General features: G+C 62.1%; 4 protein-coding genes across 4 annotated transcripts; all 4 read left to right on the plus strand.

Annotated features, from left to right (window-relative positions):
• Positions 1-3,447: 3,447 nt before the first annotated feature.
• LMXM_21_0825 (conserved hypothetical protein) lies at positions 3,448-13,416 on the plus strand (the record flags this gene model as incomplete). Its single annotated transcript, XM_003875276.1, has 1 exon — positions 3,448-13,416. One exon carries the CDS (start codon positions 3,448-3,450, stop codon positions 13,414-13,416), a length of 9,969 nt encoding a protein of 3,322 aa, XP_003875325.1.
• A 1,841-nt stretch (positions 13,417-15,257) lies between these two features.
• LMXM_21_0827 (conserved hypothetical protein) lies at positions 15,258-15,902 on the plus strand (the record flags this gene model as incomplete). The annotated part of the gene is made up of 1 exon (XM_003875277.1): positions 15,258-15,902. The coding sequence occupies one exon, from the start codon at positions 15,258-15,260 to the stop codon at positions 15,900-15,902; it is 645 nt and encodes a 214-aa protein (XP_003875326.1).
• Positions 15,903-16,982: 1,080 nt separating this feature from the next.
• LMXM_21_0830 (conserved hypothetical protein) lies at positions 16,983-18,089 on the plus strand (the record flags this gene model as incomplete). Its single annotated transcript, XM_003875278.1, has 1 exon — positions 16,983-18,089. The coding sequence occupies one exon, from the start codon at positions 16,983-16,985 to the stop codon at positions 18,087-18,089; it is 1,107 nt and encodes a 368-aa protein (XP_003875327.1).
• A 1,788-nt stretch (positions 18,090-19,877) lies between these two features.
• Positions 19,878-20,849, plus strand: LMXM_21_0835 (conserved hypothetical protein; the record flags this gene model as incomplete). Its single annotated transcript, XM_003875279.1, has 1 exon — positions 19,878-20,849. One exon carries the CDS (start codon positions 19,878-19,880, stop codon positions 20,847-20,849), a length of 972 nt encoding a protein of 323 aa, XP_003875328.1.
• Positions 20,850-21,462: the final 613 nt, after the last annotated feature.

Below are 21,462 nucleotides of genomic sequence, written 5' to 3' on the forward strand. Positions count from 1 at the left end.
ACCCCTGCTTTCCAGCGGGGGAATAGGATGAGGACTGAAGGGGAGGGGGGGGGGGGAGGTTTTGGACCTTCTCCATTTGCATACGAGAAGATCATGCAGAATAGCTGCCACGTGTTGCGTATCCTCGGTCTTCTTCCCACCACGATCGCCATCCCGCGCAACGGGGAGTCGTCGTCGTCCTTTCCTGTTACACTGGCCGCCGCGTTTTACATGTCTTTCGCGGGATCATATTCAAAGCGGTGCCATGCCATCTTCTCACCGGGCGTGTGCGAGCGAGAGCGCGAGAGAGAGTAGGGAGAGGGGGAGGCACAACAAAGACAGGGGTGGGGCGGTGCACGGACCTGGTCGTGCGTCTCTCGCCTTACCAACCCCCCGGCCCCTCACCCACCCACATCACCTCCTCTCGTGCAATCGAACGCACACGCGCACCCATACACGTGCGTGTGGGCCTGTGCACGCTTCATATATGTGTGTGTGTTGCTTCCATTTTGTTTCTCTTGCCGGCCTCGCGTTTTCGTCTGCGGCCGTGCCTCCCCCCTCCCCCTCCCCCTATGTGTGTGTGCGTGTGTGTGTGTGCCGGTTTTCTCTTCTCCTCTCTTTTCCATATGATTTCGTTGCTTATAGGGAGCTCTGCTTTCGCTGTTGCAGCCTTCTACGCACTGACGCACGCACGCACACCCATGCAGATCTCTCGACCTCACTCTTTCTTTCTCTGCTTTTTCACTCGCTCGCTCCTCGATGCGTGTTTTGCCGTTTGCCGCAAACGTGTGTGCGTGCGTATGTGAATGGGTGGCCACATCACTCGCCGTTCACTGCATGCGTCCACTGTCATCGCCGCGGAGGAAGGGCACACGCCCGCACAAAACTCCATCCTCCCTTTTCTCGTGTGTATGTGTTGTGGCGTGTTTGTGCTTCCTAGGTGGCCTCTTCCCTCACGCCGGCTGTGCGCTCAATCAGGTGAAGAGGCGAAACACGTACGGCTTGCGCATGCAGCGGCTTTGGGAATAGACAGAGGAGGAGGGAGGCGGAGGGACAGCGGAGGAGAAGAGGAGGGTGAGAGCGGTTGCGTGTGTTTCGCTCACTGTGGTTGTGTGCCGGTAGCTTTTCACCACGTACCTCCCCCCTCCCCCCACATCCACACACACGCATGCGACCCCTTAAAATCCCTCTTCTTCCCTCCCCACCAGTGCTTACGCATCAGTACGAGAACACAAGGAGTTGCACAACGTGTGCGGGACGCCTGCAAAAGATTGCCTGTCCGATGGATGAATAGCTTTCAGGTATGGCACATGGAGTCATGTGTACTCTTGCGTCTGTGTTCATGCCATCCTTGTCTGCCTCTACCTCTGCCTTGCCCTCCCACACTTCCTTTTTCGCCATTTCCTCATCTTCCCACCCTCTCCCTCTGCGTGTGTGCGTGTGATGGTTGTGTGCCATTCACCTTCTCCGCATCTCCATCGTCCTTTGTTCCACGCGGCGACACACACACACAGAGAGACACATGTACATATATTTATATAAAGATGTGATTGCTGCCCCTCCATCGCACTCTCCGTGTGTGCACGCGTATGCGCGTGGGTGGTTGAGTGGGATACAGAAAGCGAAGCGGTGGCAGCGCCGTCAGTTGTACACACACACGCGCAGGTACAGCGGGCACACTCTCTTACTCCTCGGTCTTTAGCGCACATCAACGCAACAGGATCCGCGGCGGCAGATGCATCTTCTGCCAAGCAGGAAAGGGGGTGTCCACAACAGCGGCATACGGTCTACCCCCGTGTGGAAGGAGAAACATGACCAGATGTGGCGTCATCGAAACAGCCAGCACGCGGTAACGCAGCAGCAACACAACACCGGCCAGTCGTAGAGGCGGCAGGGAACTCTTAGCTGCCGCCTTGTCGTTTGTCTTTCGAGTTATCTCCTGCTTTCCTGTGGTTGCTGCTGCCGGGCAGCCCATCACTGAGGTCGCCGCCCAGCTACATCCACATGCACAGAGAGTGCGTGCGTGTGTGCGTGTGTGCGTGTTAGATGCCGTCCTTTGACGATGGAGAGGGATGCAGTGGCTGGAGGAGGCCCTTCTCCCTGTGCTTCTGTCTTCCGCCGTTTGACTGGAGGATATGCCGATAGATGTATACATAGATATACACACATATGTATTGGTATATACGTGAATTCTCTACGACCTCGAAGGGGAACATGAAAGATGTGATGCGGACGTGTCTGTCTTCCACCGTAAGCAACGAATTGTCCACCTTGAAAGTCAGCGTGTACGCTGTGAACGGCTTTTGCACGCGTGCATGTATGCGTGCGTGGGGGGGGCGGGTACGAGGAGTCACGTGGCATCGTGGAGGAGTGAGGCGTGAGGAGTGCTCTGAGTCACTACAAGGCTCACTCCCGCCCCTCCCTCTTCTGCTTGCCTTTCTTGTTGCTGCCTTGCCACTGTGTTTGGCGCATCGCTTGCGCGAATCCTGCTTGCTCCTCATTCCGCCACTTTCCCCCTGCCCTCTACACGTGTCACCCTGCTCGGTGCGCTTCGCTCTCTGGTTCCCTTTGAACATGCGCCCTGACTTTTCTGCCACTCCCCCCTCTCCCCTTCTCCTCTTCTGCTCTTTCACGCGGGGTCGAATGTACATCTGCTCGATGCACCGGTGCTGCAACACGCATCCCACACACGCACACCTACTTGGGTGGTGGCGGTTGCCTGCGCGTGCGCATGTAATGTGGCTGTGTATCTCGTCTACGCGACATCAGTTCGTATCTCGAAACGAAAATCAAAAGGAGGAAGCAGAACAGTTACGTGTACATCAACACATACGCCGTGGCCCAGTCACCCATCATCATCATCAACACACACACATATATATATATATATACGCTTACGTGGTGGTGACTGCGTGCTGGCTCGTCCATCTTTCCCTCTCCCTCTCTGTGTGGCGAGCTCATCCTTGCGTCGAACACGTGCGGGTTCACACACACACACACACACACACACACACACACCCTATTCTTCTCTTTGCCAGGGTCCCCGCGGTTTGTTGCGCTGTGCGGCTCCCTCGCTCCCTCCCCGCGCTTGGGTGCCTTATCACCTGTGGCTTTTTTGTTCTGTGGTTGCCGCTCGACTTCTTGTGTGCTGCTACAGCTGTCTTTCACCCCCTCTCCCCACCCTCACCTCTGCGCTCGTGTGAGTGCGTGTGTGGTTGTGTCGTTGCACGCCCTGCTGCTGCTGCTGCTGCTGGCGCGTTTTTTCTCTCTGTGTATCGCGGCTTTCTCTGGCGCGGACCCACACACCTACACACACACGTCCCCATCCTATCCCTCTCTTGCGGCCATCACTTCCACGTGAAGCAGTGGCTACGTACGGCACAGCAGCGGTGGTCGGCGATCGACTCTTCTACAACAAACCTGCTGGGTGGTACCACCGCGCCTCCGCTTTCACTCGCACCAGGTCAGATGTCCTCTGTGCACGCGTCACTATCAAGTAGCGGTGCACCGTCACTGCAGCACATCACCGCTTCCGCTGGGATGGCAAGCCCCCCGTATCACCACCACCACATCGGTGGTAGCAGCGGCCATGGCGAGCATACCTCGCCGTTGTATCCGCCTCTCACTCCTGAGCGAGAGGAGGCGCTGCGATCGAAGGGCCGTCAGCTACTGGACGAGCACCGCCGTCAGGTGGCCGCGAACGGTTTGCCCTACACCGCAGAGGAGGTGGCCGCCCTGCAGGAGCGAGGAAGAGAGCTGCTGCGCTCCGCACGAGAGGCTGCTGCTGCGAACGGCGGGCATCATGTACCGGCGCCGATGCTGAGCGCTGTGGTTCGAATAGCTGCAGAGACGTCGCACCATTCTGGATTGCATAGCGACACCCCCGGTGTGAGCGCCGACGGTGACGAGAGTGGTGCAGCGCAATCTTCAGCACCGGCGAAGCTCCCACACACAAGCGCAGCTATGCCGTCTCCACCGACTGCAAAGCCAGAGGCCACCGCGAAGGGGGAGGGGATGGCGCCAGGATTTGCCAGCTCGGACTCCATAGGCGCGACGGCAATATCGTCGTCATCGTCCTCGCAGCTGCAGGGCCTCCTCGCAGAGGTTCAGCGCCTTCAGCGTGTGGTCGAGGAGCAGCAAGCACAGCTTCACGCATTACAATCGTCTTGCGTTACAGGAGAGGAGTCGTTCACCAAGAGTCAGGTGCATGCTGTGAGGCAGACGCTAATTCAACAATTTAACGAACACATGGCCCAGTGCGAGCAGGCGAATCAGGCTTACTGGACGCAGGTCACCACTCAGCACCGAAACGAGATCTCCGCCTTGGAGCAGGAGTGCGCCGCGTACAGGAACCGGGCCGCGAAGGCTGAGGCTGCCGCACAGGCTCAACACCTGCAGCGGGATGTAGAAGAAAAGGCGAGCGTCAGTGCCGCTGATGTTCTCCAACTCCATGTGCACCGCCTCGAGGCGGAACTGCAACTTGCCTGCCAGCAACGTGCCGAGGCTGAGGCGGCCAGAGACACTGTACAAGCTGAGGCTGCGATTCTCAGGGAAACTTTGCAAGAGCAGCGTGGCAGGCTGACCGAACTCGAGCAGCAGGTTTCTTACACCAACGCTCAGCTGCAGGATGCACGAGAGAATGCTGAACATGCCGCCCATACCGCCGAGACCGAGTTGACCGCGGCTCGTCTCCAGATCGCCCACCTTCAGGCGGAGCTGGATGCCGCCAATGCTGAGCTGCAGGCTACCCGTGAGAGTGCCGCTGCTGCGCGACAGACACCCGGCGACGAGAACCCGTTCGCCGACGCCGAGGACCCGTTCGGTGGTCCGTCGCGCGCCGCTGCGCCGTGCGCGGACGACGGGGTGCTGGATGCTGCCCGCCAGAGGATCGCGGAGCTGGAGGCTGCGCTGGATGCCGCCAATGCTGAGCTGCAGGCTACCCGTGAGGGTGCCGCTGCTGCGCGACAGACACCCGGCGACGAGAACCCGTTCGCCGACGCCGAGGACCCGTTCGGTGGTCCGTCGCGCGCCGCTGCGCCGTGCGCGGACGACGGGGTGCTGGATGCTGCCCGCCAGAGGATCGCGGAGCTGGAGGCTGCGCTGGATGCCGCCAATGCTGAGCTGCAGGCTACCCGTGAGGGTGCCGCTGCTGCGCGACAGACACCCGGCGACGAGAACCCGTTCGCCGACGCCGAGGACCCGTTCGGTGGTCCGTCGCGCGCCGCTGCGCCGTGCGCGGACGACGGGGTGCTGGATGCTGCCCGCCAGAGGATCGCGGAGCTGGAGGCTGCGCTGGATGCCGCCAATGCTGAGCTGCAGGCTACCCGTGAGGGTGCCGCTGCTGCGCGACAGACACCCGGCGACGAGAACCCGTTCGCCGACGCCGAGGACCCGTTCGGTGGTCCGTCGCGCGCCGCTGCGCCGTGCGCGGACGACGGGGTGCTGGATGCTGCCCGCCAGAGGATCGCGGAGCTGGAGGCTGCGCTGGATGCCGCCAATGCTGAGCTGCAGGCTACCCGTGAGAGTGCCGCTGCTGCGCGACAGACACCCGGCGACGAGAACCCGTTCGGTGGTCCGTCGCGCGCCGCTGCGCCGTGCGCGGACGACGGGGTGCTGGATGCTGCCCGCCAGAGGATCGCGGAGCTGGAGGCTGCGCTGGATGCCGCCAATGCTGAGCTGCAGGCTACCCGTGAGGGTGCCGCTGCTGCGCGACAGACACCCGGTGACGAGAACCCGTTCGCCGACGCCGAGGACCCGTTCGGTGGTCCGTCGCGCGCCGCTGCGCCGTGCGCGGACGACGGGGTGCTGGATGCTGCCCGCCAGAGGATCGCGGAGCTGGAGGCTGCGCTGGATGCCGCCAATGCTGAGCTGCAGGCTACCCGTGAGAGTGCCGCTGCTGCGCGACAGACACCCGGCGACGAGAACCCGTTCGCCGACGCCGAGGACCCGTTCGGTGGTCCGTCGCGCGCCGCTGCGCCGTGCGCGGACGACGGGGTGCTGGATGCTGCCCGCCAGAGGATCGCGGAGCTGGAGGCTGCGCTGGATGCCGCCAATGCTGAGCTGCAGGCTACCCGTGAGAGTGCCGCTGTTGCGCGGCAAGGGAGTGATCTGGAACTGGAAGCGGCGCGGCATTCTGTGGCGGATCTCGAGGATGCACTTGAGGAGGCGGCAGGAGACCTGGAGCGGCTGCAGGAGGACCTCGAGGAGAAGTCGCGTCTCATTCAAGCGCTGCGCGCCGGGGAGGCCGCATTGGGGTCCTTACGGATGGATGCCCCCTGGAGCGGGAGCTGCAGCGGATGGGCCATTACGCAGTCGTCGGAGGGTGTACACGGCGGAGCAAAGGAAACTGTAAGGGGCACGTCGGCGGAGACGGTGCACGTCCTGCGGGCGCGCGTGGCTGACCTGACGCATGAGCTGGAAAGGATGCGTCGACAGCAACAGGCGGTGCCGGTGCCAGGTGCGGTGCCGAGAATGGCAGCGCTGGGCGGGCAATACGACGAGGGTGAACATCAGCTTGCCCTTTCGGAGGAGGCGAGGTACGCGGTGGAGAGCCAAGTAGCGCAACGGCCTGGCCAGGTTCCACGTGTGCCTGGCGAATGGAAGTCGGAAGACGACAGGAGCGGGGCGGCGAGCGGCGAGCAGACGACGTGTCCATCTGACGGTACCACTCGCATGACGGCTATGGCGGCTGCCTCAGCCAGTCTCGCGAATCCGTTCCACTCGTCCTCCGACGGGGATGAGGCGGCAGAGGGGGTGACGCTCTCGGTCGTACCACGGCCTCCCGCGGGCACATCCATAAAGTCGCTGCGTTCGCCGGAGAACCCCAAAGACAGCGATGTCTTAGCCGCCACGGAGAGCGCGAGACGGGTTGCCCTGCGTAGCATGCAGCCACCAGCGGTAGCCACTGAGATGTCGGCAGGGGCGGAGCTAGGGGTGTGGGTGGAAGACTATGGGGAGGACTGCCGCAGCACACCGGACACACTGGCGTCCTTCCATATGAGCTGCGATGGCCAGGCTACTCGGGGCGACGATGCGTTCCCAGGAGGCGACAGCCGCAAAGACGGCGGCGCCGAGGCGGAGGATATGGGCTGGCGGCGGGCTGCATCGTCTCGCACTCTGTTGCCCGCCATCAACGAGGACCCTGAAACCCCTCGAGCCTTGTCAGCTGTAAGTGAAGAGAATGCCGACCTCAACGACCTACGCCGTTGCTCGCGCGTCGCGAATGTCGACAGCGATGAGGGTGACGGCACGGAGGAGTACGACGTTTCGGTCAGCACGCGCGTGGCAGCTTCGTATGGACGGCAAGTGGCCCACAGCGCTGGGACGGAAGGCAAGGTGGATGACAGTGGCGCTGCGATGCAGAAGTTGGGCCGGCAGTACGCTGACGCGCAGCACCGCCTCTATCTCTCGGAGGAGGCGCGGCAGAGCCTCGAGGCGGAGGTGTTGGAACTGCGGAGGATGGTGGGGGAGCTGCAGGCAGTGTTGGCTCGCCAGCTCCGGCAGACGTCGGTTGCGGCACACATGGACGGCGACGTTGGCGACGAAGCAGACACGCGCACCATAACGGCCTCCTCCACCTCCTCGGTGCCCACGGCAGCGCGAGAGCGGTTCACCAAGCAAGAAGGTCGCGACGCGGGCGCGTCTTCGCCCACGACTCCTCCACCACGCTCTGGCAACGATGATGCGGAGAGCGGCAGCCTCTGCTCTGCTCGCTTCAGTGAGCACGGCGTGTCCGTGACAACAACAGCAGCGCCAGCTCACAATGATGACCCCACTAGCTGTCAGTACCCCTTAGCAACCGCCGCGTCGGAGGACACCGCTGCCCTCTACGAGCGCATCGCGGAGCTGGAGGATCGACTGAAAGACATAGAGGCTCAGCACGAGGAGGAGCTGGAGTCTCTCGCTGAGGCCGCGGCTGATCGCATCGCTGCAATGGAACAGCAGTATGCCGACGACTTTGCGGCGACTCAGAAAGGTGCAGCGACGGCGGAGGTGGAGCGTCAGGGCGAGCAGGATACCACTGCGTCACTGATGGCGCGAGTGACGCAGCTGACAGAAGTGCTGGCAGATGCCCAGGCTGCGCATGCGGCGGAGGTGCAGAGGTTGCAAGAGGAGCACGAGAACCTGTTGCGGCAGCGTCTCAGCGAGCAGGAGGAGTCCTTTGGAGCTGTGGTCCGGGAACTGGATCAGCGGCATCAGGATCATCTGGGCACTCTCGCCTCTTCTGGGGAGACAGGCGGTGTTGGGGCGGCGGAGTCGCCGCTGTCGCCGCAGGAGAACGCGCAGTACTGGATGGGTCAGCATGCCACGCTTCTCCAGCGCTTTCAGCAGCTGCAGAGCGAGTACGACGCGTTTTCGCAGGACATTGCCGTGCTGCAGCGCCGCCTCTCCGAACAGGAAGCAACGCGACAGGAGCAGGAGCAGAGCAGGATGATGCGTGACGCCGCCTCTCAGCAATTCACCGCGCTCCACCAGCGTCTCGAAGAGATGAGCAGCGTTGTTGATGCGGCGCAGGCCGACGCGCAGGCTTCCTCCGAAAAACTCCAGTACCTCACGGCGCGTCACACCGAGAACGAAGCCGCGCTGCAGGCTGAGATGAACGGCCTGCGCTCCGAACTGCGGTCTGCACGTGATGAGCTGGCGCGCGCCAACAACCTCAACGAAGAGCTCTCGGAGCTGCTGCAGCAGGGGGCTACCAGCGTCGACACGGCCCTGCAAGAGCGGGACGCGCAGAACGCAGCGCTAGAGCAACAAGTACAGCAGCTGAAACTGCAGCTTGCCGCAGCAAGCGACCGGTTGACGGACATGCAGGCGGCGCTGCAGGAGAAGCGGGTCACCGCGGATGCGTTGCAACAGCGTCTGATTGAAGTGGAGGAGGAGAAACGTGCTGCAGAGGCTCAGGTACGGGAAGGCCGGCGCCATGCCGAAGAGCACGAGCGGGCGACGATGAATGCGGCGGACAGAGCTGCCCGCGACGCTGAGCAAGCGCGCGTCGCTGCGCAGCAGGCCATGGCTCAGCAGCACGCAACTCACGAACAGGAGATCGCTGTGCTGCAGCATGAGCTGGACGAACTACGCAACGAGCTTGAGGTGGCACAGACTGTGGCGGCGACGGTGCCATTGGAGGCACAGCGTCACCAGCGCGACCTCGGTACAGTGCGCGACCGCTTAGCCGAGGCGCTGCGCAGTCAACAGGAGCTCCAGCAGCAGCTGAAGACAAGTCGAGCAGAGTTGGAGCGTCAGCGACTACTACTCATGCGTGGCGGCAGAGGCAACGGCTCCGATGCAGGCGATGCCGGGGCGTTCGAGGGCGGGGGTGTCCACGCAGATGCGCGCCTGAACGCTCTCCTCCACCGAAGCGCGGAGCTGGAGGAGAAGCTGCGCGAGGTCTCGACAGAGCGGAATGGGCTGCAGGAGGAGCGGGACCGCCTCTCGATGCAGGTGAAAAGTGCTGCGCGCGTAGCGGAGGTGAAGGAACAGGCGGCGCAGCGGCAGGAGGCGGAGCTGCGCCGAGCGCGTTCTCAACTCGTCACCGTCCGAGACGACCTTGCCCAGCGTGTGCAGTCGAATCACGCGCTGCAGCTGGAGATGGACCACTCGCAGGAGCGCCTCGCGGACATGGTGAGCGCTTATGGGGAACTGCAGGACCGTCACGCGGCCACTATGTTGCAGTCCGGCATGCAGGAACACGCCGAGGCGCTGCTGATGGCCAAGGCTGTGACGATCCCGCGCGCACTCGCGGAATACGTGGAGGGGATGTTCTCCGCGTACCACGCGATGCTGCAAGCTGCAAGCAAGGACCGTCGGCACATCTACGACCGCTGCGACCTCATAGAGAAGGCCGCCAGCGAGGCCATGGCAGAGGCGGAGGCTCAGAACCACGCCTACGAAGTCGCCATCGCCGACGCGCAGGAGGAGCAGCAGCAGATGAAGGAGATCATCGAAAGCCTTCAGCAGACCACGCAGAGGGCATTGGAGGCGAAGAACGCCGCCGTGGCGGATGCCGCTGCGGCTCGCGACGAACTGGAGGCGACCCAGCGTCGAGCACGCGAGGACGTCTTCAACGCGCAGCGTGACCTTCAGATGGCCGAGCTGCAGCACGCCGACACACTGCACTCACTATCTCTTCTCCAGGACGAGGTGACGAACACGGCTGCCCTCATCAAGAACCAGAAGAGCAAGTACGAGCGGCGGGAGACGGAGCTGATGGAGGAAGTGGCACTGCTGCAGGCGGAGCTTGATACGCGCAAGTTGGCGGCACGGCAGCTGCAGCAAGCCAACGAGGAGAAACGCACGGAGCTACAGGATATTGCTGATGCGGCAGTGCAGGCTCGAGATCAGGCGGTGCATGAGTCGCAGGCGCTGCAAGCACAACTGGCGCGCGTGCTGCCGCGACTGGCGCAGCTCGAGGATGAACAGGCGCAGCGCACAGCCGACCTCATGGATACGGCACAGCAGTTGTCTGCACTGCACAAGAAGACAACCTCCACGGAGAATGTTTCGCGCAAGCATATCGAGGAGCTCAACCAAACCCTTCAAGAGCTCCTCCAGGCCCACGCGATGCTGCAGCGCACCCACATCACCACCGAGGCCACGGCAGATCGACTCACGTCGCAGCTCGCGAGCGTGACGCAGGAGCTGGAGCACGCGACCGCAAAGACCAGCCAACAGGAGGAGGAGCTGACGACTGTGAAGGCGCGCCTGCACGAGGTGGAGACCCATACGAGCCGCGTGATGGCAGAAGACCAGACGCGGTTGCAAGACGGCGAGCGTCGCCTGCAGGGATTGGAGCAGCGAAACACGGCGCTGCAGCAGGAGTGCAAGACACTTCAGGAGTCCCTGCAGTCGCTCCGCATCGAGCACGACCGCATCGTCGATGCGCTGCAGCGCAAGTCGGAGGCGTTTGCGGCGCAGGAGCAGCAGATGAACCACCAGCTCCGGCTTTTGCGCGAGCGCATTGAGACGCTGGAGTCGGAGCGGCAGGAGCTGATGTCGTCGGAGCAGGCCGTCACAGCTTCCCGTGACGCGTACCAGAGGGAGGTGCTTGCCCTGGAGCATCAGGTGGAGCATTTGCAGCACCATCTGGGGGCCTCCAATGGACACAACGAGCGACTGAACCAGGAGATGGTGCAGCTCAAGACAGACCACGCGGCAGAGGTGGACCGGCTACGGGAGGCCATCACGGACGCGCAGAAGGAGCTGGCCAAGTGTCGCCAGCTCCTCGCCCAGGCGGAGGCGCACCAGGTGGAGCAGGAGGGCGCCAACTACAGCCTCTCTACAGAGGTGGGCGCCGTCCGCGAGGAGCTTACAGCTGCACGTGCGCAGGCGGAGAGGGCCACGCAACAGTGCCGCAAGGCGAAGGCGGAGCAGGAGGAGATGGCGACGCTGTGGCAGTCGCAGACGGCACAGCTCCACGAAGAGCTCCGTGGCAAACAGGAGCAGCTGCGGGTGCTAGAAAACACGTCAGTGCATCAACAAGACGCTCTCAACAGGCTTCGGCAGGACATGGCGGAGGCGGAGGAGAGCCTCAAGCACACACGCCAGCAGCTGCTCAATCAGCAAGAGGCCGCTGCTGCGGCAAAGGAGCATCACCGCCGCGACCGGTACGAGCTGCAGACGAAGCTGAACGACGCCGAAGACGCTATGGCGGAGATGACGCACAGTCAGGAGCAGTACCGTCAGCGCATGACGAGCAAGGTGGAGCTGTACGAGGTGGCGGAGGAGGCGCTGCGGAGCGAAGTGACGGACTTGCGCGCCGACGTCGCTCGGCTGGAGGAGGCGCTGGCCGCGACGACGCACAGCAAGGCGGCCGCAGAGACGCACCAGTCGCGCCAGGCCCAGTCCATCAAGGCCGCCGAGTCTGAGCTGCAGTCACTCCGCGCACAAACGGCGCGTGACATGACGGAGATCACGGGTCTCAAGTTGCAGCTGCAGCAGCGCGCCGCCGAGCTGGAGCGGTGCCGGCGTGAAGCTGCAGCTCAGCTGGCAGGCGAGAGGCTTCGCTGGGAGGCGGAACACACTGCAGCCTGCGACGCGTTGGAGGAGGCGCTGCGGCAAGAGCAGCAGGCCATCAAGGACGCGCGTGAGGCGCGAGAGCGCGCCTTGGCATCACTAGAGTGCAAGCAGAGGGATGCCGTGGCGCTGGAGGACGAGTGCCGTGCGATGCGCGCACAGGTACGTCAGCTGCGACGTTGCCTCGAGGCAGCGCAGTACCAGCTTACTTCGCTGGAGGGGATGGCCAAGGAGACGGCTAAAGATTTGGGCATGACCCCAGAGGACCTGCCCGGGGACGAGGAGGGTGTCTTGGTGGATGCGGCTCCGCACCCACACGATACGTCTGTTAACTCTAACGAGAGTGGCGCAACGGCCGCTGTAGCCGCCGCCGCGGCTTCTGGTGCCGCGGTGCAGTCTGTCATGGACGAGCTGCAGCGTCGGCTCAGCATTTTCACCTTTGTGGCTAACACCTTTGACTCCGAGGATGACCAACTGACGGAACTGCGAAAGGCGCTGGAGCAGCAGGAGGACGTGGTGCAGCTCTTGGCGGAGGCGTGCGCTGGAGAGAGCATGAGCGCGGCCAACAGCGCCACCCCTCTGCGTGCCGGCAGAGCGGCAGCGAGTGACGCCACACCTGGCTTGAACAGTACGCCCACCCCGCACGGCCTCAGGGCGGCCGTCTCGTCTGGTGCCGACGTTGGCAGAACGAGTGCTTCCGCTGTGCCGCCTCCTGCCGTGCTCACCCCGGCACAGCGAGTGTTCGTGCAACAAATTAGTCAAGCCAGTTCCACCTATGTGCACCGCGTCGAGGATCATCTACGCACGGCGCAGCAGATGCTACGGTCCGTGATGATGGCTATCGGCTCGCACGAGATCGCGTCACCGCCGGCCAGTCGCCCCACCACGGCGGCCTTGTCGTCTAGGCATAAGCTGCAGGTGGCGGCAACGGCGGCGGAGCTGCATCGCCGAACCGCAACCCTTACCCGTGCGGCTGAGCGGATGCTAGACTTCGTCGTGCATAGTGGCGATGGCCCAGCTGCAGCAGAGCGCTCGTGGACGCAGTCATCTAGTGGCAGCCTCCTCCAAGAACAGCTGCAGGAGCTGCGCCGCCTCTTCTCCGAGGCGGAGCGGTACGTCTTGCTGCCCTTCAGCGAGCTTCTCTGCGTCCCTGATTCGGTGGGAGTGGTGGCCGCCGCAGCCGCGACGGCGGGCGATGTGAGCGACGTGGACGAGCAGCCGCCACATAAACGCTACTCGTACACAGAACAGCCACCGCTGGCGAAGCTGTCAGGCCCCGGTGCTGCATCTGTTACGGCATCAGCTGCGCCACAGCGACCATCGTCATCCACGACTCGAACCTCCGGTGTGACCTGCGTGCAGGACACTACCGCCGCCGCACTTTTGCCGATCGCGTGCGACGAAAATGCGCTTCAGTGGTTCTGATCGCGCCTCCACCCCGAGTACACAAGACGTGGCCCAGGGGATCTCTCCATTTTACTACACCTCTCCGCGCAGCAGTTCAACATTGTCTCCCCTTTCCGCACCCGCACTTCATGCATCTTGTGTGCGTGCTGCCGCTCTTCTCTCAGACCTTTTTTTTCCCTTCTGGGCTTCCTTTCCTGTTACACCCACCGTGATGGTGGGTGAAAGGTGTGGGGGCGAGAGAGGGGGAGGGGCGAGGGACGCACACACACACACATACACACACCCACGCCTCTCAGTGCGTGGCACCTCAGGGACCAGTACCCTCTCTGTGGGAAAGACAGGCAGCCTCCTCCCCACCCCCTGCCAAACGCCAGAACCACTTCTGGTAGTGACGGGGTCAGGTGCCTACGCCGCAGGAGAGGGAGGTCAGAGCGATGCATCGCTGCTGGTGTCGGCGGTGGGGCCCTGGATGACGCTGCATCGGAGTGACCCGCGGCAGTGAGCGGTATCTGTCCCACCCCCATGGTGAGCAGGGTGTCACCGTGACGCGGGAGCCTCCCACCCCCGGCCCTCACACACCGCCCACTGGTGTGGGGAGCCTGAGCGCCACCGCGAGGTTGGGCCTGTGACAGGGGCTGGAGGGAGGTATGTGTGTGTGTGGCGGTGGAAGGGTGTTGGTGCTCACGTTGTGCGGCAGCGAAATGGGCTCCGACTCAACGAAATTCCGTCGGTGATGTGGGCTATGTTGTGCTCTCGCGGCTCTCACCCTCTTCCTCGCATTCATCTTCCGCCTCTTGGATTTTGGGTGGCGCTGAGGGTAACGATGATGGCGTGCGTGTCGGCTGTGTGTGTCTGAGTTTTGTGAGGGTGCTGCACTTAACTTTCTCTCTCCCACCCACCCTCCCCACGACCGCCCCTCGCCACGCTACTGGCGTACTAAGACGACCACTTGTATTGCATGCCTCCGTGACTCTCTTTCTCTGTGTGCATGTGCCCACCCAAAGGCGCATCATCATCTTCGGGAGCCAAATGTTTCCGAAGAAGGACCATCGAAGTGTGTTTTGCGTTGTTAGTGGCGCCGCCTTCATCACCATGACGTGGGCGAAGCACAGCGGGGAATATCTGGGGGGGAGTGCTGATTGGTCTCTCTGACTTCTCGACTCCATCGCGTTGGTGCCCTGACTTGTCTGCTCCGTCGAGCAAGCACGGAGCATGCGTACGCACGGCTCCGTTAACAGTGGACGCGCGCGCCCGCCTTTTCGCCGTCCAGCTTTGATGTGATGGATCTCGAGATGAGAGCTGTGGCGCTTGCTTCGACGTCTAGGCTTCTTCACTCGCTCTTCACGTGCCTGTCATGCTCAACTCCTCCCTCTGCCTTGCTCGTCTTCTCGTCCTCTCTCCGCGGCGCCGTTCTCTCTCTGTCTCTCACAACGTGGGCGGGCATCTGTGCGGACACGTGCCCCCTCTCCCCGCTGCAGGTTGCGGCAGGACTGCTTGTCTTGCTCAGGCTTCTCCTTGCTCCTCTGTTTTCTCGTCCCTTACCGCGGCCCCATTGCTGACTCACAGCTGCCTGCGCACGGAGAGTAGGTGGGGTTGTAAAGAAGCGCGCGCGCGACCGCGGCAGCTGTTTGCACGCAAGCGTAGCGAAACAAAGCAGCATCCAGCGGTGCGTCGGTTGGCAGCGCAGAGGAGGTTTGCTTGACAAGCGTAGCCGCCTGCCTTCTTTCGGCTTCTGTCTCCTCTCATAACCAGCAGCGACTTGCCCCCCCCCCCCCCCCAAAGGACAGCAGCAGCAACGTTGCGTCCCTCCTCCTCCTGCTCCCGCTCTCTCCCTCTCTCTCTGCACGACGACGTAGTGGATGAAGTCGTCCGATGTCTTTCACGCGTGCAAGTACACGCCGATCTTGCTCAAGAGTCGTACGAACGACAGTGGCGTCAACCAATACGGCCTGAGGCCCGTCAACTCCTACGACTACCTCAATCCTACAAACCTGGTAAACTTTGGGCGCGGCACCGCCTTTGATAACCTCGGCGTGCGCCGCTCTGAGCGGGGCCAGATCGACTCGGCCCCCTCCCTCGGCGGTTCGCCTGTGTTCACGCAGGCGAAACTACTGGGGCTGAGCGGTGACGACCAGCTCCGCCTCTGCGAGGCGGAGACTACGCAGCTGCGGATGTGCATGGCGAAGGGCGGCAGCACCTGCGAGCGCGAGAGTCTTCTGCTGGACGCGTGCCTCTCCAAGGTTGGTCACTTGCGCCGCGCCATTAGCCAAGCCGGCTCCGAGTTTAACGACTGGTTTATTCAGAATGTATCGGACAACCACACGAAGCCGTTTCAACATCGCCCCCACGACTGGCGGCACTACTACGCACAGGAGAAGCTCGTGCGTGAGAAGCAGCAGAACGGGCACGCGTACGGGCGGCGGCCGAAGGAGTTCTCTTTTGGTGCTCGCTATGTCAAGACGGAGGGCTACGGCAAGCGACCGCGTCTGCCGTACAACAAGTGAGCTACGCGATACAGGAGGCGTGGCGGGTAATGGACTGTTTCACTGTGGACGTGTACGTGTGTGTGTGGTGTGTGTGTGTGGGTGGGTGTGGGTGGGTGGGTGCGCACAACAAGGGACCGCGTAGGCAGCGACGCTGGTGCATGTGTACTGTGTTGTTCGCGCCTTGCTCGCTTGCATGCCCTCCCTCCCCCCTTCCTCAGTCACTCCCTCCCACGACTGCATCTACCTCTGTCTCTTTCGAAGACGCACCGGCACACGGGGCGCTGACGAGCACTGGTGTGCCCCGGTCGTCAAGCACGTTGTCAAGCCACCGTCAAAGACGCAGACGTAAGGACAGGCATAGGTACATACACTTCCCCACCTGCATTCTGAGGTACGCGCCGTCCATCGAGGCACGCATGTGTGTGTGTGTGTGATGGTGGTGGTGGTGGTGGCGGGTCTTTAGTGGACTCCTCTCTCCCACCTCTTCCGGCTTCTTTACGCGGCACTGCTGCTCACCCCCTTCGTCTCCCCACCGTCGCCTGGCCAAGGCAAAGATTCCTGGGTCTTTGGCCGCCATTTTCACTCGTCCAGCCATGCCTCTGGACCGATCGGTGGTGATGGCAGCGGCGACGGCAAGGAGCAGTGGGCAAGGGTATCGTCGATGAACGAAGCGGTGGGCGTGCAAGCGGGCGCGTGTACCTCTGTACATGACGTAGTGCTCGGTGCGCTCCCAGCTTGTCGACTTCCTCCGCAACCTCTTCTGTGAAGACGAACGGGCATCCATCCACGCAACGCGATGCTGATGCACCTTCTCTCCTGCTCTCCCTTTATTGGTATCGCTGCCTTCCCCTACCCCTCGCTGCATCGAATCATTTCGCTGAACGCGCACGTACACGCGTACACACACACACACACACACACACGGACCCTGATCAGGAACACTGGAACACATCAACTCACCCACCTCTATCTGTGGTCTCCCTCCTCCTGTCCAACCAAGGCAAGCCTACGCGCCGACATCACGAAAGGAACGACGCACGCACGCACACGCGCACCTCTAGAGAGGCACGTCTACATACGCCGCCACCTCTCTTCCACATGTCCATTCCGCTCGTCGCAAGCGGCAAGACGGTGAAGGAGGACAGCGAGCTCTTCTTCGCCGTCACACGTAGCTTCTCTGTGCCAGGCGCCAGCAGTCAGTATCAGACACCGCTTGCGTTCAACCAGCTCATGCGCGGTCTTCTGCGGCAACGCAACCGGTTCAACCATGATCACCACGACACGTGTGTGTACATTGAACGGTCAAAGAATGCCAACGTAGTGGCGTACACAGCAAACCTTGTCGACGCAGATACACATGAGAGGGTAGGATCTGGCATTGGGCGGCCGTGCGTGCCGTACCGCGATAACCCGTTACACGCGTACTTTGTGACCCTCGAGCCATCCTACTTGGAGGAGCGTCGCCGCAAGGGGGTCAAGTACGACTGCGACGAGCTCAGCATTCTTGAGCGGACGCTGGCGTACGGCTGCTCAGCAACGCCGGTGAATACGGAGAGCGTTCTGCGGTACTGGAAACAATACACACCAGAGGCGTTCGAAGCTCTGCAGAAGGAGTGGAAGGTAAGTGGTAGCATCGGCGTACCTGCCGAGAATCAAGGCGCGAAGGATGTCTCAGCAGCAGGTGGCGCGACTGCGGCGCCTCCGTCGGCGAGCGCGCTGACGGTGGAGTCGCTCGACGCGGCACTCAAGACGTGGTGGACACCGTTCCACCCGTACATCTCACACTTTGTGGCCCTTCCCACCTGGCCCGGTCTTATCATGTGCCTGCCGCCGGTGGCTAAGGTGGACTCCAGCCGGCGCAGTAGTGTCACTGCGGCGGAAGCGCCGACTTCAACCTCAACGGACCAAGCTCGCGCCGCCGGCACGACAGAGGCCAATCCACCAATGGTGGACACGACGAACACCACATACGGCAACCACACGGAGCCGGCCGAGGCCACGGCGACTTCCGGGGTTCTGTCGGACGAGGACACGGTTGTCGCCATTATTACCCGCATCGACGGCGAGCTCAGCGTGCTCGAGAAGGTGTACGTGAAGAGCATTGAGCCAAAGCGGTTTTACAACCTGCCGAAGGTGGAGTACATCGAGGTGTTTGGCGTGTCCCTGGCAACCGGCAAGGCGACCTACGAGAGGAAGACTTGTTAGAGAAAGGGGAGAGGGAGGGAGGCGTGAGCAGATGTGAAGCACGGAGGAGCGGAAGGACCGACGTCGTCGGGAGGGGGGTGGGTGACCGACTCTTTACTTGTGTTTCTTCGTGCGTCACTCGGCGCCTGTGTGTTTTGGGCACGGCATGCGTTGTTTGCCGCCAGGCCATCCCCTCGCTCGCTTGGTCGCTTTCTCTCCCTCGTCTAATACGATCGTGCGCTTCGCTATTTTTCTGGCGCGTGTGTGCTCTCTTCTCCTTCCCACTATCACGCGCATCGCATCGATCATCGTTGTGGCCCTCCCCCTCTCCCCCCACTCGCCACTCGCCACCTGCTTGCTTGCTCCCATCTCTTGCTCTGTGCTGCATGCCTTGCTGTGATGGGGATAGTTTATATATTGTTGCTCTCTTCTCCTCCTTCCATGTACGCTCTGCGCATCGCGGAGGGCTTGGCGGCGCTAATGCAGCGGCGGGAACGGCCGTGTACGGCGGCTTCTCACTCTCGCTTTGTCTTGTCTCGTGCCGAGGCCGCGCTTTCCCTACTTCCTCCCCCCCCCCACACACGGACGGACGGACGGACGGACGCGCATGCCACAGGCAAACACGCAGTGGCACGCATGAAAGGGCCGCCGGCTTGTGACAGTCCGCCGCTTTGATTGCCTTCCCTTCACTACGAACACCTCTGTTGCTGCGCAAGCCTTTTTAGTTTTTTTTTTGCTGCTGCTGCTTAGATCGTTGACGCGTGCGCTTGTCTGTGTGGGCTCGCCAGGGTCCTCTCGGCAAAACGGTTCCATTCACGTCAATGACCCGCAGACCCCCCTCCCCTCCTCCCCCTCCCCAGCTGCATCCCATGATGGGTCCGCTGAGCTCATACACCCTACGCACTGGCTACGGGCTTTCTGGACAGCGAGTCCAGCTACGAAATCCATGCTCACGTACACACACACAGCACATCAGCCGCGGTCCCCCCTTAAACTGCGTGTCTCTCTATCTTTGCTGAGGTGAGCATTGCGTGTGCGTGCCAGCACCCACGTGGGGCTGCGATTTGGCGCCGCCGGTGCAGTACGACGTGCAGCCATCGACAGCAAAGCACACACCTTTCTCGCTCCCTCTCTACCAAGCTCGTTCTACAGCGGTGATAGCTTCCCTCCGCCTCCGTTGCATGTGTCCCGTCTCTTGCGTTCAGCCTGTCACGCTCACCTCCTGCACCCCTACGCACACCGTCTTTTGACTGATCTTCCTATCACCCCCCTCCCCCCACCACACACACACACACACACACACATGCATACACACCACAGCACCGACAGCGCTTTCAGTGCTCGCCTTGTGTGTGTGTGCGCGAGCGCCTCCTCTCCTCTCCTCTCTGTGGAGCGCATCTTCGTCTTGTTGCCGTGCGCCTGTGTATCTTCTCCGTTTCAGCCCCTGACACACCGACGGGGGCCACATCAGAGAGCCCAACGACACGGTGTCTGCAGACGATAGGGACTGTCCCGCGGAGCCACTCAAGTAAAGCACAAGAGTAAAGTGAATTCGTTACGGCTCACAAAGATATCATCGTGCGGAGTAGTCAGGCGCACGCACGCACGCACAGTTGCCCCCCCTCCCCCTCCCTCCCCCAGCATCTCCCCTCCCGACTTCTGCTGCTCCGTCTCGCTCTCTGGCTGCCTTCTTCGTTGTCGCCTGCCCCCCACCCCCTCTCATTCTTTTTCTCGCTTCAGCCTTTGCGTGCCTCTGATCCTCGTGCGTCCGCCTCTACGCATACACACGCGCAGCCGCACAGACGTAGCATGACGTCTTGCGCAGCACTGCTCTTCCACACCTTTGTGTGGGAGCCGTGCGGGCTGTCCATGAAGGGACAGACAAACGCCCCGTCTGGGCTGGTTGCGAGCGACGCCAACTCTGGTGCAGATATTGGCACACAGCTCGGCCCCCGCGCATATGTGCAGCGGCTGAACCGAGCGATCCGGCGCCACCTCGTTGCGCGTGAGCGCTTCAAGGCTGATCATGACGACATCTGCATGTACATTAAGCGCTCAAAGAATGAGAACATTGTTGTCTATCGGGCAAACTTGGTTGACTCGAGGACGGGTGAGCCCGTTGAGAGCGGCGCCCACCCATCCGACTGCAGCTTCAAGGTCGCGGATCCGCTGCACGCGTACTGGATCAAGATCAACCCCGAGCACGTGGCTCGTCGGCGCGCTCGTGGTGAGCTGGAAGATACTTGCGAGCTCAACATGATTGAGCGGAAGCTGGCGTACGGGTGCAAGGCTGTCGTGGTCAGCAAGGATAGATTTTTCGGCGAGGTGCTACCCGACAAGGCGTCCCGCGCGGCCGCGTCGAAGAGGAAAATGGAGGCGCTCGAACTTCTGTACGACGATGTGCAGCCGTGCTTGTGCAACTTTGCGGCTCTCTCTTCGTGGCCGGTCTGGATGCTGCGGTTGCCTCCGCTGGTGGAGGGCAAGGATGCGGCGGCCAGCGTGGCGCTCAACGCAGACAGCGAGGCTTCTCCGTCGCCGCAGGGTGGGGGTGCGCAGTTACCGACGGCGGACGGTGAGTCTGAGGAGCATGCACTGCCGACGAGGAACACAGTAGTGGCGATGGTGACGATGATTGCCGGGAAGCTCAGTGTTCTGCAGAAAGTGTACGTGAAGAGCATCGAGCCAAAGCACTTTTATCAGCTGCCGAAGGTGGAGTACATCGAGGTGCACGGTACGTCGCTCGCGACGGGTGAGTCCACTTACGAGAAGCTCACGAGATGAGCTGTGTCACGTCCGCCATCCGGTGCAAGGCGAGGGGGCACTGCGACGCATGTGCAGGCACGTGTGTATCAGAGAGCACGAGCGCAATTTTATTCCTCGACTTCCCCCTTCTCCCCGTCTCATCCGGCCCTCTCTGCTTCTCCCTGTTCGCTGAGTTCGGAGATGACTCGCGCTCTCAACAACACCGACCCCCTCCCCCAATGACAAAACCGAAAAGCAGAAGGGCGGGGCGTCGTGTGTGTGTGTGTGTGTGGTCCGTGTTGCAGAATGGCACGCTGTCGTCAAGCGCCAGCATGCGCGCCAGGCGATCCCTCGCTCGCCCTTCTCTCTTTTCCACGCTATGACCGCGGCACTCTGCCGCACTTACTGCTCTTTCCTTTGTCAAGCCCGCTCCTGTGCGACACAGGCATCGTCCGTGTTCACGACGTGCCGCGTTTCCCCCTCCCTCCCCCTCCCTTTGAATGGCTGTTTCTCTGGTGCTTCTGACGGGAGGCCTTGTCGTGAGAGTCTTCGGCGGCCGAGCACGACATCCTCTTCCCCCTCTTTGTTTTCTATCTTGCGGCGTTCATATCAGCTTGTAGCTCGTGTCCAGCCTCGTGTGTGTGTGTGTCTT

This window comes from Leishmania mexicana, chromosome 21 (genome assembly GCF_000234665.1).
Source record: "Leishmania mexicana MHOM/GT/2001/U1103 complete genome, chromosome 21".
In the NCBI taxonomy this organism is placed as follows: Eukaryota; Euglenozoa; class Kinetoplastea; order Trypanosomatida; family Trypanosomatidae; genus Leishmania; species Leishmania mexicana.